This window comes from Perognathus longimembris, chromosome 8 (assembly GCF_023159225.1).
Source record: "Perognathus longimembris pacificus isolate PPM17 chromosome 8, ASM2315922v1, whole genome shotgun sequence".
NCBI lineage: Eukaryota > Metazoa > Chordata > Mammalia > Rodentia > Heteromyidae > Perognathus > Perognathus longimembris.
Window position 1 is genome coordinate 57,975,866 of NC_063168.1, and position 27,432 is coordinate 58,003,297.

At 44.0% G+C, this 27,432-nt stretch overlaps 1 protein-coding gene across 3 annotated transcripts in view; it reads left to right on the forward strand.

Annotated features, from left to right (window-relative positions):
- The first annotated feature begins 251 nt into the window (after nt 1–251).
- Nucleotides 252–27,432, forward strand: part of Capn13 (calpain 13) — a 53,813-nt gene continuing 26,632 nt past the window's right edge. For all 3 annotated transcript variants that reach the window (XM_048353188.1, XM_048353186.1, XM_048353187.1), the window contains exons 1-6: nt 252–479; nt 10,462–10,534; nt 11,976–12,091; nt 17,495–17,628; nt 24,063–24,237; nt 25,154–25,228. In XM_048353188.1, the coding sequence (XP_048209145.1) occupies nt 282–479; nt 10,462–10,534; nt 11,976–12,091; nt 17,495–17,628; nt 24,063–24,237; nt 25,154–25,228 (771 nt within the window). In that variant the 5' untranslated portion in view covers nt 252–281. The remainder of the gene's footprint in view (nt 480–10,461; nt 10,535–11,975; nt 12,092–17,494; nt 17,629–24,062; nt 24,238–25,153; nt 25,229–27,432) is intronic.

Sequence of the window (27,432 nt, forward strand, 5' to 3'; positions counted from 1 at the left end):
ACACCAAGAAGTTGCTCGGCATGGTAGACTGAACACTGAACTGGAAGTAAGGATGCTAAGACATAGATCCAGCTTGCCTGCTTACCTGCTCCCTGGCTGTCAGGAATGGCATGAATCCCATCTCAGTTTACCCACTTATAAAGATGGGGACATCAGAGTGCTGTTGCAGTGCTCATAGCTAATGACACAAAGGCATGATTGCTCACCCCTTTAAAAAAAAAATCTCTTTTTCTCTTTCTCACCAGAAAGAAAAGACTCCAGGCCTCTTTCTAAGGAAAAACATGGAGCATGCCCCAGAGCTGCCAACAGAGACGTCTGTGATCAGATTCAAGGATCAGGACTTTATCACCTTGCGGGATCATTGCCTAAGCAGAGGCCTGCCATTTGTGGATGACACATTCCCTGCTGAGGCTTCTTCCATAGGCCAGAAGTTGCTTCAGGGAAAAAACATTTCCAACCTGCAGTGGAAGCGACCAGGGGTGAGTGAGTGGGCCCCCTCCCCTCCAACACAAACCAGCTCAGAGCTGCAGGCATTGATGCCGTTCAGAGAAAGGCAGATGTGCCTGAGACCTGACTTCTGGAGATTCCCCAAACCAAACCAGAAGGAGCACGATATCCATCTTATCCCTTTGCCACAGTACCACATGTACCCAGAAGGATAGAAAGACTGTGCCAGGAGCCAGGACTGGGGCCCTTGGGTCTAACCCAGCTGTAACACTGAATGCTAGGACGAGATTAAAGTGTCTCAGTTCTATCCCTGGAAAAACGGGAAGCCATGGGTACAGAAATTGTAGTAGTTGGTCTTTAGATTCTCTCCACCTCTGTAATTGAGCACATCTATCAGTCTGCCACCCTTTATTCTCTTCAAGGATCAGAGTCTTTATGATCTTTTCTACTTTTCTATTTGAATTTACTCAAAGGGAATATATCATACCATTCACTTATAATAGAGGAGGAATTTAAATAATTGCCTAGGCCCTCTCTCTCTTTCTCTTTTATATTCTCAGTCTTGTATAAAAGACTTGATCATCCATAAAATAATTTCAGATGTCTATTGCAAAATTAGGAAGATTCTGCAGGGCAGGTCCCAAACCAGCCCACCCACCATCCTTCCCGTACACCCTCACTCAAAGATGGCCTCTAACTCCCCCTGCATCCAAATAAGACCTATTGGTTTTTCTAGAACGATCTCAGTTTTAGAGCCAGAAGCTCCATGGGAAATGATCTCAGTTTTAGAGCCAGAAGTTCCATGGAAAATTTCTTAGCTGACCCCAGCTTCTCAGAGCCTCCCCATTACTCTTAAGAAGTAGCTGGAGGGGCTGGGAATATAGCCTAATGGATTCTGTAATGCCAGGTCAAGTTATGTAGAAAGGCTGCTTGCCGATGATGTCTAGGAAGAAATTGGGAGACCCCAGCAGTACCTGTCTAGTCTATGGATGGCCAGTCCAGTTCTACCTGTGGGAGGGCAGAACTCAAGATACCAACCTATTGCCTCAGTCAAGAGAGATTTGTATCTCTGATGAATAAAAGGGTTAGTGAAGGCAGATGGTGCTTGGAATATTGCTTAAAGAAAGTTGGGGTGCTATAGTCTTTTGAAGTCCTTATCCTCAATCATTGGCAGGAAGTTATCAACTATGAGATCTCTTTTTTTGGCTTTCAGCTCCTATGGAAAGCTGAAGATAAGAACTCCATTCAAAGGAAATCTGAAAGGCTCTTTTCTAACCTTTGTTATTTTCAAGAGCAGAGATTCTTTGAGAAAGCTGTCAGGCTTTCCCTCCAAGGTGCTGAGCAATGATGTGAGGCTATATTTACAGTATTGAGGAAATGATACCATTTCTATTCAGAAAAGTTTGAGAATGTTGTGGGATCTATTTCCAGGAACATCTTAAATGATGATATCTTTTGAGAGCAAGAAGAAACAGAGACAGAGTAAAATAATAATTCATACAAAGTCATTCCAGGAATCCAACTTAGAATAGCTAGAGGCTACCTATATTCTTCTTCCCACACTCTCCTTATCCTTCAGCTTACCTGAATTCTAGCAGAGGTCATTTTGCATTCCAGCATTTCTTTTAAAATATCATATTTCTATGTGTCCCTTTTCATGTTGGCAGTACTTATATATGTATGGTACTTTCTATATGTCTTCTCTTATTTAATATCCTTTGTGTTCTTTATAATTGTATCTTACTCTGGGCTTTATCTTGCCATGATAATATTTTATGTACCTACTTCATGTAGAAAACCAGGAATCAATTTCTCTAAAGTACATCTCTCTTTGTCTATGTTCTGCCTTTATTTCCATTTTTATGTGAAAAATACTGAGAATAAATGCAGCACTGGTACTCCATGTGCTTATTTTAAGACGAAAATATAAGTGCTATATTTAGAATAATGCCTAGCACATTGTGAGTGCTTACTACAACCTAGCTATTGTTTCTGTAATTCATTATGGGGGATGGCATAGGAGACCTGCTTTAGAACTTTCCCCCAAATTCTTGGTCTCTTAGGATCCAGGAATTTCTGTTCCAGCCCTCAGCCAACTTTAACAAAGACTTAAAGGAGACACATGGGTCTGAGGAAAGCATTTGAGGTCTAAGAGAATGCTTTCAGGAGTGTCCAAACACATTTCTTCTCATGTCCTGAATCCCATGTGTATCTGCAACTTGCTCAGTGACTGTCTAGAAGTCTGATTTGTCCACTGCACACTTTAACTCTACAATGGTTAAGGAGGCATCCAGGGTCCTTAGGCCATCTCCACATTCTGGCCTTTTCTAGATAGCAGCAAAGCTCACACTTCAGGCAACTGTCAAACCATCATAAACATCAGATTTATCTGGGGTGTTTAGCTCAGTTTGATAGATTCAACAATAAATGTGGGACAGAATTGCTGGGCTCAGACTTCTGTGCTTGGGGTCAGAAAAGTTGTTCTCACAAAACTCCTTTCTCTGGGTATCTGTGTCTTTCTCTCTCTTTCTTTTCCTCCTCTGTTCTCTTCCTTCTCTTCCTCCTCTTTCTTCTCTCACAATCAATTCGAACCATTCTCCTGCTGAAATCTTGTTGACAAGTAGAAGCTTCTTTACAATCTGTTTCACTAGACGTTTTTGTTTAAAGAATTTCCAGCCCCTCTCCTCACCCCACTCAGGATTGGTAATAGCCCACAATACTGTAGTGAGAGGACTTGAGGCCCAGTTGATCTCTTTCAATGCTTCCTGCCCTGCCCCCAGTTTCAATAAGAGCCAATGCTGAGAATTATACTTGTACATGGGGCATCTGTATAGTTCCCTGAATCAAATCTTGTACTTAAGAGGGGCCCTCTTTCAAGAGAACTTTTATTTCATGGATAAAGATAGTAAATCCCATTTATTAATATGTATATTAATATACATATGTGTATATGTGATTTGTGTTATGTTATGTGTTTTGAGTGCATTTTTTCTATTTAGTTAACCTCCCAGCCATTGAGGTAGATGATACCATTATCCTCACTAAGCAATCTGCCATGTCTTGTAGACCTGTCTGCCATAAAGGAAATAAATATTCTCGCCGCTTTGTTCAGTCTTGTAGCCACCAGACAACACATGTGGTGATTGAACACTTGAAATATGGCCCTTGCCACTGAGGAATTGAAGCTTTAATTCCACTTAATCTTAATTGATTTAAATGTGCATATCTACCTACTGCTGATGACTACTGTATTACGTAGCACATAACTCTAGGGGTGTGTCAGACACAGAGATAAGACTTTCTTCTTTGTCCCCATTCTGTAGGGCAATCGTTTCACCTTCCAACTAAAGGATGGGTTTTGTGCCCAGAGCATGTTGTCCAATGGGTGCTTGGAGCCCAGCCTGAAGCCCCATTGTGGATCCAGCCTTTATCCACCCCCAGGGAATTGCAAGTCCTGTCCAGGTGAAAACCTGCATTTGCAGGTAGCCAGAGCAGGTCCTAATGGGATTATCCACTAGAAATAAATAAAAGAGATAAAAAGAAGTAGAATGAAGATGTCTCATCAGGCAACAGATAACAGGAAATCTCAACAGCCAATTGTCATTTAGCCAAAAATACCTCAATGGCAATATATTGAAGTCCTCTAGGGAAAATAGAAAAGGGAATGGCATTGCTCCCAGTCCAAGCAAAACTCTGGTCATCACAGCGTGGGATGGCAAGATGTTAAATCTAGTTGTTATGGTTAGCAAATGAAATAATGTTCCCAAATGCTTGTGCCCAGCTGGTAGTAGTGTTCTGGGGGGGAGCTCTGAAGCAGAAAGTGGAGCCTGGTTAGAGGAAGTAGGTCACTGAAGATGGTCACTGACCAGGTGTTACCTGGTCCCCGGTCCCTCTCTTGCTAGACTTTGCTTTCTGTCATTAAGTAAACAGCCCCTCCTGCCCCCCTTGCCACTCTACAAATGCAAAGGGCAAAGCAATCAGGGATGGAACCCTCTGAGCTTGTAAATCAAAATAAATCTTCCTTCTTCTAAGTTGTTCTCTCAAGTATTTCAGTCACAGTAGTATAAAACTAATTAACACACTAGTGTTCTCTCATCCAAGAGTAGCCTACATGGGGAGGTCCTGAGCAGCCTTCAAAGAGAACGCAAGGACATCCAGTGAGGTCCCATTGCAGCTCCCAGCTGCAGAGACCCCCGGGAACAGTGGCTGGCATGGCTCTACTTCACAGAGACAATCTGCTAAGACCCCAGGGGCTCTTGCATTACATGAGCTTCGGACACACACAATAAACAAGAGATCATCCCAAACTTTGCCTGGAGAAAGAGCCCACAATCCAGAAACCAGTTATTATAGTTACTTCATTCCATTGTCAATGGCTTCTGCATTTACTCAGGTTCTCTAAAGATGTAAAACCACAATACCACTAATGTATATACTATTACTGTATATTTATTACCAACGAGAATGGATAAATTCTCTTTCCACCTTTTGTTCATTCAGTGTGCCCTCCACACTAGGAATACAGTCCATCAGTTTTACTGAGTCAACCAGTTCAAATACTAATTTTATCCGCACACACCCTCACAGACACACCCAGAAATAGTATTTACCAAATCGCTGTGCTCCCTGGGAGCCAGTCAAATTTGCATATCAGATTAACCATCACAGTTTGCTGATGCACGCCTGAGTGTTTCCGAGCCCACAAAGGCTCAGGCCCCTGTCACAGGGGCAGAGAACATTAAAGCTGAGGAAACTCTTAATTGCTGGCGGGGTCAGAGAGAAAGAGCAGCTCTATGGAACTAGCAGACTGCTGTGTTTTTGCCAGGTTCTAGCCTGTTTCCTGTGTGACCTGCAACACACCACTCAACATCTCTGAACCTGCTACCTTACCCAGGCTGCCTTCAGACACGCCTGAGGAACTATACCAAGCCAGAGCTCTGCCTGACTGACCTGCTAAATCAAAGTCAGGGAAGGTGAGGCACTGCAGCCTCTCTGTCTGTAAAGCTGCTGGCGATTCTGAGTCACCATTGGGTGATAGTTCAGCCTGAATCTGATCTGGGATCTATCAGACCAGCTTTACCACTGCCCTGGTGTGTCCAGTCTACCTGGGAAGTGAGGAACTGCCTGGGGACAGAGCATTCCACCTCTCTGCCATGTGTCACCTGTGTTCTCCATGGGGCTTTGCCTAGGGAAGTCGGCCTAGCAGCCCAAAGTGCCTGTGGGTATAATTTCCATCTCTTCACCATAATCCCTCTTTCTTAGGGGAAACAACAGGCCATATGCTTGTTCTCAAAGTAGAGGACAGGAAACAGGGGTTGTGTCCTTACCTTTTTTGTGTGTGTGTACCAGTCTTGGAGCTTGAACTCAGGACATGGGCACTGTCCCCGAGCTTTGAGGCTCAAGGCTAGTGCTCTATTACTTGAGCCATAGCTCCACTTTCCACTTTTCAGTGGTAATTAAAGATAAGAATCTCAAGCATTTTTCTTGTCCAGGCTGGCTTTGAACCATGATCCTCATATCTTAGCTTCCTAAATAGCTAGGATTATAGATGTGAGCCACCCGTCCGTGTGTGTGTGTGTGTGTGTGTGTGTGTGTGTCTGTGTGTGTGTGTGTGTGTGCGCGTGCATGCCAGTACTAGGGCTTGAACCCATGGCTTTTTACTCTCTCTTTTCTCTTTTGTTCAAGGCCAGTGCTCTACCACTTGAGCAACATCTCCATTTCTGGCCTTTTGCTGGTTAATTAGAGATAAAAGTCTTGGGGATTTGTCTGTCAGGGCTAGCTTTGAACCTCAGTCCTAAATTGTCAGCCTCTTGTGTAGCTAGGATTACAGGCATGAGTTAGGGGCACCTGGCCTTATATTCCTCTCTAACGAAAAAAAAAAAAAAATCAGTAACTTTGTTGTTGGCTATTGAGTTCAGATTAGAAATAACCATCTTTAAATTTTCATCGTGTGAAAATGTAATTCTGTTTCTAACTTGTTAAATTTTTACTTTTTAAATATGCCTTCCATTATTTTAGTGAAACATAAAAAGTTGTTTTATGTTTATCAAATGACATCATAGCATTTGTGGAAAGGTCATGATTTCTCCCTTTGGCCCATGTAAGTGTTATTTTGTATTATTACATGTTTTAAGGAGACCACGATGGGTTTCTACACTTCTACATCAAATCCTACTTGATCATAATAAGGCAGTAAAAATTAGTCTTATGTGTATGTTTGTGGGTGAAAGTCCGTGTGTGTGTGTGTGTGTGTGTGTGTGTGTGTGTTTTCAAGCATCAAGGCTATGCAGGCGTCTTAAATGACAACAGAATTCTCTTCTTTTATCTTAACATTGCAAATATTGTAGGGTTGTTCTCTTGTAAATATAAAAGATCTCCACAGGAAAACTGCATATACCAGGAAGATTTTTTTTCAGACACACTACAGCAGTACAATTTGATGCTGTAAACATGTTACCAGAAGCTCTTAGTCTTTCAGATTATTGACTAATTTGAAATATTTTTAGCCCTGTTGATTTTTGTCCAGAAGATTATTAGTATCTTAAATTGATTAGTATAAAATTTCACATCATCTTTCTATATTGCTAACCTCCATTTTTATTTCTAATTTTATCTGGGTTTCTCTACTGTTTTTGCCAAAGGGTGAGTCTCCATAAATCTACTACCTCAAGTAGAAGGATTTATTTACTTTATTATTCTTGGTGTTTTTCTGGTTTGTTTTCTGATTCACAAATTGTTTTCTTTATCATTTCCTTCCTCCTATTTTTGAGAGGCTTCTTTGTCCCTTTGACTATGAATTGACTACTTAATTCATGTTTTGATTCTGCTTTGTTTAATAATGAATGCATTTGGGGCTCTGGGTTGTCTGTGAGCAGAGCCTTTTTACTGTTGCAGATACCACAGGAGAAGGGAATCAATACTTATTGAACACGTGCCATAGTAGATGTGGGACTAAGTATTCTGCATTGCTTCCTCTCTTGCAGACTAGAAGGATTCATCTTGCTTTGCAAGGCTGTTGGGAGCCTGCAGAGAATAACCCAGAAACAGAGCACCTGGAGTTCAGCAAGTTTTCCATAAGTCGCAGCCTTTGCCTTGCTTCCTCACTGGGTTCTCCCAAATGGCCATGCATTTTGTTCCCATGTTATATATGAGGAAACTGAGCTCCAGCAAAGGAGAGGAAACTAAAAAGGATTCATCTGGGGAGAAATGTCAGGGCAAATCTGTGTCAGATTTGTTTGAAGGAACTACCCAGACATATCAGAGGAGAAATGCACAGTCTCAGAAAAGCAGAACAGAGAGAAGTCAGGTAGCTCATGCCTATAATCCTAGCACTCAGCTAAGATCTAAAAATCAAGGTTTGAAGCCAGCCAGGTCTGAAAATTCTGTGAGACTCTTGTCTTCAATTAACCAGCAAAAAGCTGAAAGTAGAGCTGTGTCTCAAGTGGTGGAGCTCTAGCCTTGAGTGGCAGCCAAGTGAGAGCATGAGGTCCTGAATTCAAGCCCCAGTACTAGCATAAAACCAACCAACCAACCCACAGCAATAACAAAAACAGGACAGCATTTCCCATGTTCCTGGTTCAAAACCCCATAACCTTCTTCATACTTTCCTTAATTCTTATCACTGAGAATCTTTTTATGTGTGTGTTTTCCAGTACTGGAGCTTGAAATTGAGGCCTTGCACTTTTGCTTGGCTTTTTCACTCAAGGCTGCCACTCTACCACAGGAACCACATCTCGGCTTCCATGACTGAGCATCTTAAATGTCCCCACTCACGACAGCAGGACTCCCAGGAGACTTTAAGTTTCTTTCACCAATAGAAGGGAGAGGATAATTAGCAGTTAGTGAAATGCCCAAGTTAAAAAAAAAAGATTAATTTTATAAATGAGTAGATTACAGGGCAGACACCAGTGGCTCATATCTGTAATCCTAGATACTTAGGAGGTTGAGATCTGAGGATCATGGTTGAAAGCCATCCTGGACAGGAAGAATCTGTGAGATTTTTATTTGCAATTGATCATATAAAATCAGAAGTGGACCTGTGGCTCAAGTGGGAGAGCACTAACCTCAAGCACAAAAGCTCAGGGATAGTACCCATGCCCTGAGTTTAAGCCCAAGGACAAGCAAAAAATAAGTGGGTTTTATTATGACATTTTCACATTGCATCTGATATATTATGTTTCCCTGTCACCTTCTCTTGTTCTATTCTGTCCTACCTGCCCCCATCCCATATTGACTCACTTCTGCTTCATGTCTTTATTTTCTACAATCTAGACTTTGCAGATAAGAAAAACAAGCACTATTTGTCTTTCTACCTTTTTCTTATTTCTCCAGTTCTACCCATTTTCTTGTAAGTGACATAAGATTCTTCTTCTGAATTACACACACACACACACACACACACACACACACACACTGCACATTCAGTCATCTGTTGATGGGCAACTAGGCTGATTCCATGACTAGGCCGTTCTGAGTAGTGTTGTCATAAACATAAAACCGTGTACACATGCCACAGCTCCTCAGAGTTCTTCCTTGCTTGTGTGGACTGCAGAGAATTCCCAAGTGCATCCTAGCCAATGTTCTGGCACAGGACCCGTTCTCAGGAGGGCCTGTGTATGCCTCTCCTGGCATCGGATGGAGCCAGCCATTGAGAAAGCAAAGGGAGTGTGGGTAAGAGATGGGCACACCTTAGTGTGCCCAGAATGTGCATTCTCTCCAGGAAACTCAAGCTGTATATGAATGAAAGGCTGGCAGGTTCCACTGGCATAGGACTTCACGCTTTCATGGCTGCTGGGCAAATGAGTCCATTTGCACTGTGGCAGTCCTGCTCTCTAGGGACATACTTGTCAATGTGAAAAGCAATGATAGAGGAGCAATTACCAAATTATACAAACTTACACAATGGAAATCAGGAAGAACTGCACAGACAGGTTTTAATAGATAGAGTATGTGAGCTCTTAGTAGCAGACAAAGCTAGAGGGGTGGCAAGCACCGATGGAGAGAAGGAGTGGGATCTCCAGTCTATTGTGCACTCCAAATATTTGGGCGTCCCCTGCCAGGACTCACAATCCTTGTATCTGTTGAGAGAACCCATATTTTTCCCAGATGGTGCCCCTGGGTGGAACGTTTCAGCACTGTCTTCCTAAGGCAGGCAGGAGCATGTGGGCTGGAGGCTGTGGAAAGACCTGTGCCTTCCAGACTTGGTCTGTGAGTAGTTCAGGAGTGAAGAAAGATCTGAGCAAAGGGCAGGCCTTATCCTACACAGCACCTGCCTGGCCTTGAACCTAGACTGGGGAATACTCAAGGAGATTTCTAAGAGATGTCATTTCATAAGAAAAGTCTTACTATGGGCAACTATAGTCCCTTACTATGTTTCTAAAGTTTTGTGTACTGAATATATCTAATTTGCTTTCTCCTAAACCACTGGCGTGTTGAGGTCGGAAGACTGATTATTTGCTGTGAAGAACCATAGTCCTTATTTATGTGTTCTCCTCGTGTAATTTGCTTGTCTTGTCTATTTTGGTGTTTAGATACCCACTCCTTGATATCTGCTTCCCGAGAATGATAAAACCTGAAGAAGCAGCCATGCACTGGCAGCTAACTCCTGTATTCCTAGCTGCTCAGGAGGCTGAGGTCTGAGGATTGTGGTTCAAAGCTAACCTGAGCAGATTTTATTTCCAAATTAATGAACCAGAAGCCAGAAGTAAAGATATGGTTTAAGTAGTAGAGAACTACCCCTGAGCAAAAAGAAGTCAAGCAAGAACTCAAGGCCCTGAGTTCAATCCTCGTAGTAAACACACACACACACACACACACACACACACACACACACACACACACACACACACACACACACACACAATACCCTGAAGAAAAAAGAGCAAATTCTTTTCATTCATGTTTTAGGTACCTTTATAGGAATTAACCTCAATCATTCAAGTGAACAATACTGTGGGAACTTCATGAAGTGTAAGAAATGAAAAATGCTTATAACTTTTCCCCTTTTCCCCCCAGGACTTATCAGAGGGTCCCCCTTACTTTATCTTGGAAGGTGCCAGCAGATTTGACATCCAACAGGGAACTGCAGGTAAGACCCTGAAGTCTTCCCTCCCAATTCTTAAACTTCACCTGGGAAATAACTTTTTCCTAGGCCAATTTGATGGACAGTCTACCTGACCACCAGCCCATAATCAACTTATTAGGGTTTCATCTGACTAGAGGAAGGACTTCTCTGAGGGTTCTTTGTGGCTTCTGCATTGAGCATAGTTTCTGGTATACAACACTCACAGAGCTCATGGAAGGTAAAGGAAAAAGATTCGGAAAAGAGAAGGAAAAGGCCTATCCAGAAGGGTTCACAATGGTACCCAAGGGAAACCCTAAGACATTGCATCCCTCACAAGAGGAGTACCCGACGTGGGGTAAGATGCCTCTGCATAGATAAGAACTGAACAAATATTAGCACAGAAGAATGCAAGTCTGTTTTCTGATTGTACAATCATTGGTTGCTACCTACGCTAGCAGTGAAGTTTGCTATGACTTCAATTCTGGACACTTCTGGCAAAAAATAAAAAAATAAAAGGAGAATCAGTATAATTAAGTTGCCTGGTTGTGTCTCATTTTAGTCCCTTACCACTGCCATCACTTCCAACATACTGTTACTTACACACACACACACACACACACACACACACACACCATTACCATCACCACTACCACCACCACCAGCTACCCCTTTTGTACCTTGCTTGGAACATGTAATAGGGCAGTTTTCCTCTCTTGAGAGCAAAAATTCATAATGAGTTAAGTATCCATAATCTAACTCCTCCCAAATCCTAAGTGCTCCAAAATCTGGGGCTATCTGAGCACTGACATTGTGCCACAAATAGAAATTTTACATGTGGACTCAAGTGGTAAGTTATAACACAGGAGCACTGAAAATTGTATTTCGTTTTGATTCACTTGTAAGAACTGAACCCAGGGTCTTATACATACTAGGCATATGCTTTACTGCTAAATTATACCCCAGCCCACTGAAAAGTTTATTTAAAATTCAGGGCTGGGAATGTACCTTACCAGTAGAGTACTTGCCTAGCATGCATCAAGTCCTGGGTTCGATTCCTCAGCACCACATAAACAGAAAAAGCCAGAAGTAGTGCTGTGGTTCAAGTGGTAGAGTGCTAGCCTTGAGCAAAAATAAGCCAGGGACAGTGATCAGGCCCTTTCAAGCCCCAGGAGTGGCAAAAAAAAAAAAAAAAGTTCTTCAGACTGTGTGTCTACATTGCATATGAAGTATACATAAACTTGGGTACCATCCCCACAGATACCATTGTATATATGCAAATCTCCCAAAATACTAATTTTTAAAAGTACAAAATCCCAAATCCTTCCAATCTCAAGCATTTCAGGTTAATACTAAGCCATGCCTCCAGAAGGAAGCATGCTAACTCTAGCGGCCAGAACCTGTAAACTTATAGGGTGGGATTTTCAGGTGCATTCCATCGGCTTCTCATGGCTTTTTCCCCTCCCAGGAGACTGCTGGTTCCTGGCAGCATTGGGCTCCTTGACCCAGAATCCCCAGTGTCGGAAGAAGATCCTGATGGAGCAGAGCTTTTCACACCAGTATGCAGGAATTTTCCGGTTCCGGGTACGTGCACCACTGGTATGCTCTAGGACCCCCTGACCCCACCAAAGGAGAGTCTTAAATACTGTCTTGGAAGTTTGAGAGGATAGTACTACTCCATGTTAGCTACCCAGACCACACATAAGGATGATCCAGGTTAAAGTCATGGAAAAAGCGGGTGCAGAAATGAAGGAACGAAGGGTGAGCAAATGCAGCGGTAGTAAGCACTAGATCCAATGTGGAAAATAAACTATACAGCTTGTGGGTGGGGCTGGAGGGAAAGACATGGGGAGAGAGAGGGAAGGAGTGACATTATCCAACAAATGTATTCATTACCTGACATATGTAACTGTTCTTTATAATAACAATAAATTTTTTAAATCGTGGGTATATGAAGAAATTATAGGATTGAGAAGACTATGACCTAGAGCCACGTGGTTATCACTGTGTTCTTATCTATTTCAGGCATGCCCATGTTCTTTTGATTTCAAGAGTATTTCAGGAATTGCAACATGTGGGAGATTAAGTTCTCCTTCATTATTTTTTTCTTAAGAATATCTCAGTAATTCTTGCACATTTAATCTTCCATGAGAATTTTAAAAACCATTTTGTCTAATTAAAAAGAAAAGCCACTGTGATATAGAAAGGAATGGTATTGAATTTATGTATTAATTTGGAAAAATTACATTTTTATTGTTTTAATTATTCCTTTCCAGAACTATGAGCTATCTTTTTATTTATTCAGAACTAGCTTTATGCCCTTCAATAAAATGTTATGGTTGTGTTTTCATATTGGTGCTCTATCCTTGGTAAATTTATTCTCGAATATTTAACAATTTTATAGCTAATGTGAAAGAAGTATTTTGAGACTCCCCTCTCCCCTCATTTCCAACTAGATTTTGCTGGAAAAGAGAAATGCTATGACATATATTAATCTGTATCTAGCCATCCTGTCATTGTTTTAATAGTTCTCTTTTTGTTCTTTAGTGGAATCTAGAATATTTTAGTTATAATAATAATATCTGATAATAATATGTGAGATACAGGTAATTTTTCTCATATATATCTCTTCATTTTTTACTCTCTTGCCTTGTCATATTCATTAGAAGCCCGCCATTTTTAAATAACAGTGGCAAGAATAAAAAATCCTGCCTCCTGCGGGGTGCTTCGAGATCTGAGAATAGAAGTTCAAAGCCAGGCTGAGCAGAAAAGTCCGTGAGGCTCTTATCTGCAATTAACCACCCAAGTGGAGCTTGTGGCACAAGTGGTAGAGTGCTACACTTAAGCACAGAAGTTCAGGCCCCCGAGTTCAAGCACCAGGACTGTCCAAAAGAAAAAAAAATCCTGCCTCCTTTTGATTTTGTAATGTATTTTCCTGAGATGTGTTGGATTCAATGTGTTGAAAATTTTACTCAAAATTTTGTACCAATTTTGTGTAAAATTTGTCTCTAGTTTATGCTATTTTCATCATGTTTGAACTATGCTAGCTTTTTAAAGTGAACTGATTGCATTTTTAAAATTTGATATAATTTGAGTAATGTTTGTTCATCATTTTGTATCTTTCAATAAACAAAGTTGAAATAAAATAGACAAAAAAGTAAGTTAGACTACAGGTAATAACTCACCTGTTCTTACATGTTCTTACATACTCTTCCAGTATATTTGGTAGCTATTCATTTGTTTGAGTCTCATATTCCTACTAGAGCTATTGAAATGCATACATTATTAGAAAAATTGGCTGTTTCTCTTTGTTTCCAAAGGTATCACCTTATAGATTGTTCGTATTATTTTGATAATCCACTTAATCTCATGTAAGTCTGTGGCTAGATCAACTTTCTTAATCCCAGAGCTATGTTTTTCTTTTTTTTTTTTCCCTTCACTTTAATTCAGCTTTTCTTAATTCAATGAATGTATTGTATTAATTATTTAACCAATCACCTTTTGGTTTTCATTATTCATCTTGTTCTTTATTAATTCCCTGTTACATTCTTTCAAATTTTGTTGTTCTTCAGATTTTCTGGAATTGCATAGTTTCTATTGTTAGTGATTTTTAATATAAACTTTAAGGCTACAAATTCCCCTCTTAGAACTTTATAAGTTTTGACATGAAATTTCTTACTTTTTCACTTAATTTTGTATATATTTATCTTTGATTTGTACTTTCCTATACCTATGAGATTACTTATTTAATTTCTGATTAAATTTTATAGGAGGTAATCTTTGGGTTGCTAAGTTTTCATTTTATTAAACGATGGCCAGATTTATAAAATGTACACTTATAAAAGTGTCTATAACTGGGGAAATTGTTAAAGTAATTTTATTTATGGCCATATCCATGATAGTTTTTGTTAATGGCTCATGTTTATTTATTGAATCAGCATTCTGGTTTGCATATTCTATTACCTATAATTGACTGTTATAACTTGGCTTAATTTGTCTGCTTAGTTTACCCAGTTCTAAAAGAGCAATTGAAGTTCTTTGTCATAGTCTTGGGAGATTCTATCTTCTATTAGACATTCTGGCTCTGTGTGTTTTCTATTGTATTCTTCAGTGGTCCAAAACTTACAAGGTTGCCATCATAGTGTTAGGATAAAACTTGCATAGTATCTTCATTTGTTATGGCCTTCATATTGTTTGGCCTTGTTCCTCACTATCTAATTTTCATATCATCATTCTAACTTCCTATGTATATGTCCCTCTGTGTCTCTGTTTATCCCTTTATGATTGGCTTCTTTTCACTGTTACAGGTAGATTTCTTGTAAAAAGGCATATTTAAAATTCATCACTTGCTGCTGTTTCTCTTACTCTTGCTTTTTCTTGACTTTGAGGTTTTGTTCTAATTTGACTTCATTAAATAGTAGTTCCTCGCATAACTTTCCTCAGAGTACAATGAAAGTTTTTCATTTGCTCTAACTTAAGATTGACATTTTGGTTAGGTTTAGGATTCTGGTATCACATTCTCTTCCTCACTATCCTCATTGTCTTATAGGTTCCAGTGTTGCAGGAAAATATCTAATGTTAATCTATTTTTCTCACTTTGTACCAAGCATGTACTGTCAACCTGCAAATCTCTTGAGAGTCTCTCTCCCCACTTCCCCAGAATGGGGGAAATTCTCTAGAATACATCCCCATGTATACATTTTAAGAAATAATCTGGCATGGAACTCAGTGAACCTTTCAGTCTGAAGGACACCCTCCTTTTAGTTAGCCAAATTCCTTTTCATCATTGCTGGGCCTCCTTCTTGTCCCTGTTCTCCTCTCCTGAAACCCAACAAGGTGCCTACTAGATCCTCTGGCAGGCACCTAGAGATGCTGCCACCTCTGCTGATCTAATCACCACATTGATAAGAGTGACTTAGTTAAGACAACTGGAGACCCAGGCGGGCTACACTTTGCTATACTGGTGACAAGGAAAATCACATTTCCCAGTTTCGCAGCAATGATGCTGACCTTGAAGGTTCCTTCTTTCCACTGTGAGCTTGGTCATCCCATGCCCAGGGTACTTCATGTGCCTTTCCCCAAACACTTCTGTTTTCCCTGACAAGACAGTGAGGCAAAATAGCACCTGCATGGTTCTAATGGGTGCAGACATAATCTAGATACAAGCCCTCCTCACACTGAGACACAAACCAGGAAATGTATGTCATGGTCATAATCATGACCACCAATCAGGGCCCTGTACCCTCTCTGGTAGCAGCAGTTTCATCTCATGTTTTCTTGGTAAAAGGAGATCAAATTTGGTTAGCCTTACTGAGAAGGAAGATGCAAGTGAGGATGAGTTCTAGGATGAAACTAGCAAGATGCCCATTCAACATGGCCTCCTGGGTATCAGGCACTATCCTGGATGCTGAACAAAATGGCTGGTGAGCAGCAGTCCCTCAAAGCCACACTCTGCCTTTCAACTGATCCCAGCCCCTGAGGCCCCTGAGGCCATTCTTAATCATACATTCTTTGGCAGATGAGGAAACTGACACCATGAATTAAATGTCTTGCCCTACATCTGTTGTTTAGGTAATTAAGAGGCAAAACCAGAATCTCAGCAGATTTCCACAAAATGGATGCTGTTATTTGTTGCTACCCAATTAAGCACAAAATCCAGATGGCCCTTTTAGTCCCTTCCTTCTGGGAGCCAGGATTGCCTTTCCTTGGTGACTCTTTAGCCTCAACACCTACACATCTTCCTTCTCACTGCCAAAGGCGCATTAGTCCACAGCTGGGCCCGCACCAGCTACAGATTAGGACCATGAAAACATCTTTTCTTTGTCTCAACTGATTATCTGTGTCTTGGTCTCCATCTCTGCTCTGAAAGTGGGTCCTCAGCTGGATGTGACAGCCCAACATCTGGACATCCAGCTGTGGACCAGAGCCATGTAAGCGAGCGATGGCATCCACCCAGCTGGGGGAGACTTGCCTTCATCAAAGCTCAAGCCTGGAAGTCCTACTCCTCATCCAGCCCAGGGGAGGCCAGCAATGAAGCAATGAAGGCTGGCTTTGAATGAACGGCCCTCATTTCATGATGTCCCTAGGTGAACCATTTAGAGTCGAGTGCTAAAGATGAAAACAGTCTGTTTGGGGACTGGGAATATGGCCTAGTGGCAAGAGTGCTTGCCTCATATACATGAGGCCCTGGGTTCAATTCCCCAGCACCACATATACAGAAAACGGCCAGAAGTGGCGCTGTGGCTCAAGTGGCAGAGTGCTAGCCTTGAGCAAAAAGAAGCCAGGGACAGTGCTCAGGCCCTGAGTCCAAGGCCCAGGACTGGCAAAAAAAAAAAAAAAGAAAAGAAAACAGTCTGTTTGGTAGAGGAACATCTGTTGCACTTGCACTCTGAGCACTAGTAGTGCCGGCTTCATTTCCCTGCTGTTGTGGTGGGGCCAGCATGATGTGAGGACAAGAGGGTGAGAACGAGAGGCTACCGCTGCTCAGTCCTTTTGCCTGCAGGCCTTTGCCCCTGCAACCTGTCTTTGATGCATTCCCTGTCTGCTTACATTGCAACTCCTCCATTGTTTTTCTGCCCTGTTCCAACCTTGCACAGACCACTCACCCAGACTGTCTCATGTGCATCTTTGGAGCTCACAAAGAACTTGCCAAAGTGATCCCACCAGTCAGTAGAACCCAATTCTCTTCCTCCCTGCCTTTACTTCCTTTTGCTAACTGCCTCCTTTTTATTTATTTATTTATTTATTTATTTATTTATTTATTTATTTATTTTGTTGTTCTCTGCCTATCTTTCTATATCTGCCATTGGGTGTAGATGACACGCTTGCACCCAGCAACCTGGACTGGAGTTTTGTTCTGGATCCAGGTGGTTGTTGTATCATTGAGTTCAGGTTGTAACCAGGAGCATCTTTTGATGAAGGTTGAAAGGCTCTAGAAACTCTCTCCTGCCCCAGCTCTGCTAAGGTACCCGTTTATCTCTCTTCCAGTTCTGGCAGTGTGGCCAGTGGGTAGAAGTGGTGGTAGATGACTATCTGCCTGTTGTGGGGAGAGATTACCTCTTCGTGCATCCTCGTAACAAGCAGGAGTTCTGGCCGTGCCTGCTGGAGAAAGCCTATGCCAAGTAAGTATGAGGTCACTCTCTTCCTGGTTATGATGCTGGCCCTGCCTCACGTGTGCCTTGCCCTCACAGGTTCTTTCTGCCAGCTGGCCCTGGGACTCTCAATATCTCTCCTGAATGCAAGCACTGTCCCTTTGAGTGTCAGAGCCCTTGCCACCCAGCTGAGCCACCTCCAGAAACAATTGCCAGTGTTGCGACCACCAGAGGGGACTCAGAGGCTCATAGTGAGAGATGAACAAAGGAGGTGCTAGACAGACTGAGCAGAGAATATAAATGCTGTGTTGGTATGCAAAGTCCACACAAACACAGTTATCCTTAGTATCAGAAGGACAGTGCTGCAGAAGCCTCCCTCGGTGGTGAGAATGCACAGATACTCTAGCTCCTTATTCAAATGGAAGAGTATTTGTGCCTAAACAATGCAATCTTGCTGTACACACTAAATCATCCCTACGTACATATAACTCCTAATGACATCTAAAGGCCACATCGATCCTTGTGATTTGGTACTGTTAAGGAATGGTGAAGGGAAATGGTCTGGACATGGTCAGTGCGGGTATAATTTTTTTCCCCCTAACAATGTCCATCTGTGACAGGTTGAATGGTAGATACAGAATTCACAGGTATAGAAGGTTGCCTGTATCACATCCCTGTCAAAGTATGATGAGAAAACCTAGGAAGAAACGATCCTGACTTTCTGGCCCAGAAACAGGCTCAGGTTGAGGTTATGGAAGGAGATGGCTGGGAGTGAGCCTGGAAAGATGGGTAGGAGTCTCAGAGCAAGCGGAGACCTGTGGGTAGAGAGAGCCCTGCAAGCAGGTGTGTCAAGCCAAGCCACCAATGAACACTTCAATGTGAGGTCCAGGAAGTCTGGGGTCTGGCACAACTGTCATACGGTTGCATCTGTGTGGGGTTGGAAGCCAGGACTTGTTCGTTCTCACAAAGTCAACAAGCCACGCATAGAAACCATGGTCTGGTGCTGAGAGGCTCAAGAAATTGTTAGACACCCCAGCTCATGGGTCATACTTAAAACTTTTATTCAACATGTGTTTACTGAACTTTTCATCATATGCCAGACACTGTGCTGGGCACTGGGTCAGACACTCTAAGGCTGGCTCAACTGCATATGTTTAAAGGTACATATGTATGCGTGTGTGTGTATGTGTGTGTAAGAGGGTGCTGTCAAGAAGAACCTCACAGATGATGACGAGAGGCTTAGATGTTCTGTAACCAGAAAGTACAAATAAAAAGTCTAACAAGGCATCTTTCTATTTCTCTCAGACTATAAAAGTTGGAAAGCTAAATAATGGCAAATGTTTGCTGGGATGTGGGAAACCAGTAATTCTGAAACAGCCCTAGAGGGAGTACCCCACGTGGCCTAGTGAAGGACTGCTTGACCACCCTTAGGTTAGGTGTATGTAAATCTCACACCAATAAGGATTCTCATAGAGGAGCCCTCAGGGGACAGACCTGTGAGTGTTCCTGATTTGCCTGTCCTCAGAGTGCATAGGTACTGTGGGGCAGGTGCGATCCGCAGAACCTACCTAAAAGCTGGAAGCCATAGATCCAGTCTGCACAAAGGATGGTCCTCAGAGGCTTGGGCGTTGGGCAAATGGGACAAGAGACATTGAGCCATAACACACAGAGTTATTTATGGAAATGGAAACTTGCCATTGCAGTGTGCACTTTACAAGAACCTATGCAAACATAAACGTGTACATTAAACATCCTAAAATGGTTGTGGGTGGAGTGGAGAGAGAATAGGGGTGAAAGAAAAAAGAGGAATGAAGGGAAAGAAAGAGAGAGAGAGAGAGAGAGGAAGGAAGGAGGGAAGGAAGGAAGGAAGGAAGGAAGGAAGGAAGGAAGGAGAGAGAAAATGGAAGGAAAAAGAAAGAAAGATAGAAGGAAGGAAGGAAAGGAAAGGAAAGGAAAGGAGAAGAAAGAAAGAATATAAGCAAGGGAGAAGAGGGACAAACAGAGAAGAGGGATGGAGGGAAGAAAGGAAATAAAAGAGAGAGCAAGGTGATTGAATGGAATGAAAGGAAAATAAACAAGAACAGGGCCTTGCAATGATATTGTGAAGAAGAGGGGAGTAGTTGCGATGCACTGAAATAAATAGGTACCGAGTCTCATGGACATTCAGGAGGGAGGAGAAAGGGCCTGGAGGTATGTCCAGCTGTGGGGTCTGGTTTTGTGGCTGCCTCGGCAAGACCAGCTTCTCTACACCAACTTCTCCTCTTACTCTTAGCCTGTACTGTCCCCCCTTTCCTCCTTGCTCCTTCTGCTTAGCTTTCCCTGACTTGGGACATGAGTTCCTCCTTCTTGCTTCAACATGTTCTGCCTCTGTCCTGTCCCTTGCTTCTCATATGATTGCAGTTCCAGGGCATGAGCCTGGGTGTCAAGCTCACATCAGGTCTCCCTTGACCCACTCAGCTTTGACCCAAGGTCATAGATCTTTGTGGGCAGGATCTGTGGAAGGGACAGTTTCCCCTAGAAGGGCTGTGTGACAGCAGAGCAGAGAAGGCCACATCCCAGTGTGTTGTGTCTTTCACAGGGGAAAGACTGCACTTCTGGGGAGAAGATAGACAGGAGAAAAGCCCATAGGATCAGAAGTTTCCTCAGGTCACTCCTGGAAAAGCCAAGCCCCCAAGCAGAGATAAGGTGACAGGTGAAGCAGTGAGCTCCATCAGTCAAGGTCCCTTTAGTTTGGCCATGGCTGAGTAAAGTCCACATCCGGTAGGATGGTAACAAAGCTACAATCCACCCAGTCGCTATATCCTGAAAGTCACAGTCTAAAGGGGGAGGGCTTCAAGACCTCTCTGTGTGCTTTCTTGCTTTAGAGGTGACTTGGGAAAACTAAATTTGCTACTCAATTCCAGCACCAGGGAAGGCTGTTCATTAGCACTGGAGAAAGAAGCCCAGATAACAGCCATGGCTGTTCAACCACTGCATACATCTGGGAAGGTTAATTCATTTCTAAGCTACTTACACAAACACTGCCATTATCTTTCCAGTATGGCTTTCTCCCTCATCACTTCAGGTACTTGATTTCTCCTTGTATAAAAGGGGGTAGCCTGTCAGTTCACTGGGAGAATTAGAACTCTTAGAGAAGAAGATGATGACTTTGACCCCATTTTGTTAAAAGCTGACCTAAAGCAATCATTCAGCTTAAAAAAGAAATGAGAAAGTGGACCCAGAATCCACATTCTCCTGCCTAAAGATATCTAGCAGAGGAGAAAATGTCCTAAACTATTAAAGCTATTTCAAAAGCTTTCACCCCACCCATCCAGAGAAGGAAATTATAGAATGCAGGAGGGAAGGAAAGAGAATTGCAGTGCATGGCGGCTGCAAGGGACTTCTGAGATCTGATCCCTCTTCTTCCATGAGGGATGAAGGAACTGAGGCTCAGAGAGGGGAGCTGGCTGGTCCCAGCTCACACAGTGTTCACCGCCACGCCAGGGCTAATAGCTGTCCTCACCTACTTTCCCATTGGGCCATGATAATGTCATTTGCACAGAATGAGATCTGTCCTTTACCCCTTTTTTAGAACTTTGTGCCTGGCATACTAGGACCCTGCACAACTACAGAGAGCCCCTCTGTCCACATGCAGAGGCTCCTTGCTGGGGGCGGGGAGGGGAGCAAGTGAGTGAATGTGTACATTCCATGTATTTTGGAAGATGAGAAGACTGGAAATGAATAGGCCAAGGTGATCAGAAAAGAAATATGGAGAGAGAGAGAGAGAGAGAGAGATCTGTATCTATAGATATCTATAGAACAGGAGGAAGAGGAGAAGGAGGCAGAGGAGAGAAGGAAGAGAAGGAGGTGGAGGAGGCAGAGGGGGAGGAAGAGGAGGAGAAGATATGAAAAGCTGTTATTACTTTCAGAATTTCTGCAAGTAACTGCAGCATCTCAGCATCCTTTCTGGCTTGGATTTAGACATCCATCCAGATCCCTCCTGCTCCCTATCACTGAAAGCAGGTAGACATTTCCTCTAGGTGAGTCTGAAGCAGAGGGATAAGAGCAGGGCTTGCTCAGAATTCCTGGGTTCAGGTGACAAGGCTTAGTGACAGCTGTGGTGAGCTCAGTTTTCTCTCCCTCCTTTCTTTCTATTTCCTGTCAGCTAAGGGGACTAAGAATAGTTGCTGTATTCCCGAAGCATCAGCAGATCCTTAAACTCATGTATGTAAAGCAGACAGATAGCTTCTTGTCAAAACACCCAGGGGCTGTTAGGACAGACTTTGCGGGCATTTCTGATACATAGAGAGAGACGGTTCTGGAAGAAATGGAGAGGAGACTACTGGATGGAGATGTTAGAACATGGAGTATTACCGGTTCTACAGAGTGTCTTCGTGGTAAGTGTTCAATTGTGGGGTTATGAGACCTCAAATGAGGCGGGATCTTTTTTTTAATGGCTGGTCCTAGGGCTTGAACTTCAGGCCTGGACACTGTCCCTGAGCCTCTTGGTGCTCAGAGATCAGCGGGTCATAACTCCAGGTCAGGAAAGGAGATCACTTTTAAACGAGCCAGACAACATCTTCACAGGGAGTTCCTGCAGAATTGTTCCTTGTGGTGATCCTTAGCTTTCTATAATCATGGGCTTTCGAAGTCATCCCAGCAAGCTCGCCTGTGGTGGTATCCTGCTTGCCATGGCTATGTGATAAGCATTTGTTGAAGTGAGATTCTCTCGAGGAGGAGAGGGCGAAGAAAAGTATCTGAGGGCCTAGAATGGTTCTGTGCACCATGCTGTTTCCAGATGAGAGGCCAAGGTCGGAATAGGGAAGGGGCTTGTCGAAGGCCTAAGTGGTAGCCATGGGGATGGATGGGTCCAGGCCCTGACCCCGATCTGATTCTGCAGTACTATGCAAAACAAAAACGTAGCAGCAGCTAGCCCACCGCCTTTGAAGGGCTCTACTCTGCTTGTCCTCAGGGACCCTGCAGAGAAATCCCAGTGGCAGGAGCAGAGGGGACAGTGCCTCCCATGGGGTAATGTCGAAGCTAGGAGATAGCTTCAGGGTCTCCTGGGCTTCTACTTGCTGTCCTTTGAGATTTAATTCTGGCTGTATTTCAGAAATCCCCATGGGGTCTCTGCTTCAGTGCTGTCACCGTGATTGAACCAGCCCTATCACCACCCCACTCTATCATGCTCTTCTGATTTCAGGAGCCTCCCCCAGCTTGATTCTTCCTCCCTAGCATGCCCATCCTCTCTCCTTACCTGAAAGAACATGGACCCAGAATGTGGTTCCCCCCTCAGGCCCCAGGGGTATTAGTCTATCTGTTTTGTTCCATGGTGATCCAGTTGATCTAGCAGCAGATAGATGTCCGAGGCATGTGTTTGTTGTTTTCAGTATCTCCTGAGGAGAGTGTGTCCTGATGCCCCGGCACCTCGGTGGAAGGTGGACAGTTCTGTGAGGAGAAGTGGAAGGAGGCCGCGCTAGTGGGCCTTACAGTGTACACAGGAGACAGAGGTTGTTGGGTGTCGCGTGCACATCCATTCACTCCTGAGGTCTGTACAACCCAGCGAGGCCAGTGTGCTCATGCTCACATCCTAGGCAGGCAAAGGGAGCTGAAGAAAAGGTTCAGTCTGCTGCACAGGGATTGAGAGCTCATGAGGGGGAGTTGGGAAGAGGATCCACATACTCGCCATGGGCTGCTGAGGTTTGGAGCCAAATTGGGAGGAAGGTAAGACAGGGAAATCCTAGGGTGCAAGAGTAGAAGGAAAGCGTTATGAGCAGGGAGTAGCATAGAAGGGGGTTCTGCAGGACAGATCTGAGGGTTCATATGTTCCCTCTCCCTTCTTGTGTTGGCTTTAGGAAAGCCACCCCATCTCCCTCCTGATTTGAGGTGCTGGGGTTGTTTAGGAGTAGTAGCTCTGAGTACTTTGCTAGGCAAGCACCATTTGAACCCCTCCCAGCTCTTTTGTTTTGCTTTATAGATTTTTTTTGTTGTATTTTTGTTCAGGGATGACCTAGACTGAGATCTTCCTATCTCTGGCCTCCCGTATAGCTGGGCGCACAGGTTTAATGGTTGAGATGGGGTCTCACTAATTCTTTTTAACTTGGGTTGGCCTCTAACTACGATCCATCCAATCCCCCACTTCTGAGTAGCTGGGATTACAGATGTGAGTTACAGTGCCCATCCCAGACTGTGAGTTTGTTGAGGGCAAGGATGAGATCTTGCTCCACTCTCAGCACATAGTGAGTGTGTCACAGGCACAGTTAGTGTGTAGTACATTGTCACACCAAACAAGAAGCTAGGGACTCTCATTTGTCCAGTACTTACTAAAGGCTCATCATGGCTTTCTCTCCTCTTGGGAAGTTATGATTCAGTGTGCCAAGCAATGCCTCGCCTAGGGCATGGTAGGAGGCCATGTGACATCTCCCTTCCCAGAGTGTCTCCCACCATGACCCCGAGGTCTAATCTAACTCTCACCCTCCACAAAGGCTGCGAGGATCCTACTCCCATCTGCACTATGGCTACCTCCCGGATGCCTTGGTGGACCTCACAGGAGGGGTGGTCTCCAGCGTCAACCTCCATTCCTCCCCTTCAGACCTGCTGATGGTGGTGAAGACAGCAGCCAAGGCAGGCTCTCTGATGACCTGTGCCACCCCGAAAGGAGTGAGTAAAGGGGGTCCCTTTGTCTGAGTTTCTCCATGCCCAGGGCTCACAGCTTGGGTCAGGAATGACAACTGGGCTCTACCCAGCACCAACAGTGAGCTTCCCTGGGGGCCACCCCTTTAAATCCTACAGCAGTCCTCCCTCTGAGACATAGAGTCCAGAATTCACTATTCAAAAGAGGAAAAGGGATCAGAGAGGCTAAGTAAAGCCCCACTAGGAAGTGCTGAGCAGGGTTCAAATGCAGCTGACCAAACCCATTGCCTACTGACAAGTACAGGATTCCCAGGGGCTTTGCCAAGCACTGGGGACTTGGTGATGGCCCCTGATGCATAGGGAAACTCTTTAGTGCTTTTCTTCGCTTAGCAAAGATCCCTGACTCTCACAACTGGAAAGGTCATCTCATTTGCACAGCATAATACCTCTGTTCTTTGAGATTATTCTGAGATATCCAGCACCTTATCCAGGGGTGGCTTCCTGTACCCTTTGAGCATAAGACTGAACCACACCTCCCTAATCTAAAATATCACTGGAATCCAAAGACATACATGAACTCTTGTTTCTCACTCTAGGGATATCAGGGACCTGTGAGTCTAGCAAAAGCCCCAGCAGATGGATTTCATACTGTGTTTGCTGATGACAACTGTTAGGTAGAACAAGCCACCCAGGCCTTCAAGACTGTGGGGTCTGTCAGTCATGGGTGGTGGGTATCTTCCTAGACAACAAATATCTAGAGCCTCATCCACCCCGCCACCCCAGCCACCTCCTCTGCTTCTCTAGAAGAGTTCTAGCATGCACACTCTGGGCCCAGTGGGCCTGAGGCCGTGCAGGCTCAATCACTGTCTAAATGTATTTCTCCATCGCTCCAAAGAGCCTGCCTGCAAGGGCTGAGTGTTTCATTTGCCTTTCTCCTCTTTAGCTGACCGATGAGGCTGGAGTGATGGGGAACGGGCTTGTGAGCCAGCATGCCTACACGGTGACTGGGGCTGAGCAGGTAAGGCTGACCCGACGGCCTGGAGTCTCTGTGCCATGGTATTGCTCTCCCAAACAACAGACAGCATCACATGCCTGCAGAAAGACCAGCAAAGCAGACAACGAGGATTCAAAACCCCAGCCCTGCCACTCCCCCAGCCCTGCCACTCCCCCTCCACAAGCAGCCTCAGTTTTCCACCTAAAGTTCTGACACTCAGGACCCTTTTCCCCTAGGAATCCCCCAGAGTCCTTGCCCTCTGTCAAGTGATCTTGGCCAAGTATGGAGCTAGATGAGGTATTAGCCCCAAAGAGGTAGACTGCCCTCCCTCCCCCAGCAATTGACACTTGGGAAAGTTTTTCCCTGAGACAGGTTTCCTTTGTGACATTCCTCTGTGACATAAAGCTAACTGGATATAACAAAGACTCTCTAAAATCTAGGACTTAACCAAGATCAAATTCATTTCACCCTCAGGTAAGCAAGTAATTCTAGATAGCTCTGCCATCCACAATAGAAATTTCCATGTCTGAGCTCACAAAAAGTATAAGAACTCCTCACATCCTCAAGCCAGGGTAAGAGCAAGCCGCCAGGGGTCATTTGTGCCTTCAGGGAAGAGTTTTCCCTGAAACACTCAGGTTCAGAGATCCTGGCCCTCTTGTTTTTGGAGTTGTCCCCAACCATTCTGCCCTCCCTTCCCTAAAGGGCAATAGATACCATTGTTCTACCTGGCTATCAATGTGAACACATCTCAGGATAGCAAAAATGTTTTAGCTCCTGTGCTACCTCTTATCATTTGGCCACACTATCTGGCTTCCCATGTTGATGAGACTCTGGTGCAGCTTCCAGATTGAGAGAGCTGTGGGAATTAATGATATTTATGGTGGGCATGGGATGAAGGAGTGGTGTAGACAGAGCTGACAGTAGACAGTGGTGTAGACCTGAGAAGACAGGTGACCATGGCCACCTGTCCTGTGTGGTCCATCCCGCCCTGACCTTCTGAGCAGCTGACAGTTGGAAGGATGTGTTCTCCGTACATGGGGCCTGGGAGATCTTCTGTGTAAATACATTTCTAAATACATTTGGAAAATGCATCCTGCCATTTCTTCTTCCTGGAGACTCATAGGGTACATGAGCAGTTTAGAGGCCCTGAGAAGACCCATATTAACAAAATAATGACTTTAAGCCACCATTAACTATAAAATTATTTTTATTTTTTTTCTAGGAATAACTGTTAATGGCCCATAAAACTAGCACTTAAGAAAATCCATCTAAGGAGCCACTATTCTAGGGTAGACAAACGGACCTACCTTTTGCCCAGCAGTACTTTTTCTGAGAGAGTTAGCCAAGGTCAGGAGTATGGTCAACAACCAAAGCATGTGAGCCAATCCGTTCTGATCCCCACCCATGACTTTGACCTTCCATGTGGCCCTTTGACCCCTGGTCACACAGCCCATGTGATCACCAGCAGAACATTGTTGAACAGTACAGTTGTACCAAGGCAAAACTTCGTTACAAATTCCTCCTTCGGAGAGAGCAGGCTGTAACTTTGAGCCACAAGGGCTAAGATTCAGGCAGCCCATAAATGTAGTGTGCTTTTTAATCTGCTCATCCTCCCTCTAGGCAGGACACAGACAGGAAGATAAATGAAATTGGCATTTTTTATTATGTACCTAGCTCCTGGTGGCTCCCCCGGGCTGGGGGTGAGTGTTTATCTGCATGCCTCATTTAGCTCTGTACTCAGCCCCTTCTTATCACTGGCTGCTTTTCCTCCCCATGCCCAACTGAGCCCCCAACTATCCATCGGGCACTGAGGGTGGCTCATTAAGCTCTGAGGGCCACCAGGCAACCATTTCTCAAGTGCCCACTCCATGGGCTCCAGCAGGTGCAGGCAGCCAATGACAAACTGTGTGCAGGGCTTGAGGGTGGGGCTCAGCCAATGACAAACTGTGTGCAGGGCTTGAGGGTGGGGCTCAGAAAGTGGAAAGCCTGGGTTTATGCCGGGAGCTTCAATTCAGCCAGTGTGCCTTCTACTGCAGAGATACTGTAGCAAGGAGCAAAGGAAAAGACCTGATAGCAGCCAAGGTCAGAGGCCTTGAGTGACTGTGCTGTTCCTTCAGGCGAGGTCCTGTTGGTAATAGTACAAGTCTTAGTCAAGTGGCTTAAGGGTTGTATTTGAGGCTAAGGTGACAGCCACATCAACAAGGGTCCTTTATCCACATGTAATTCCA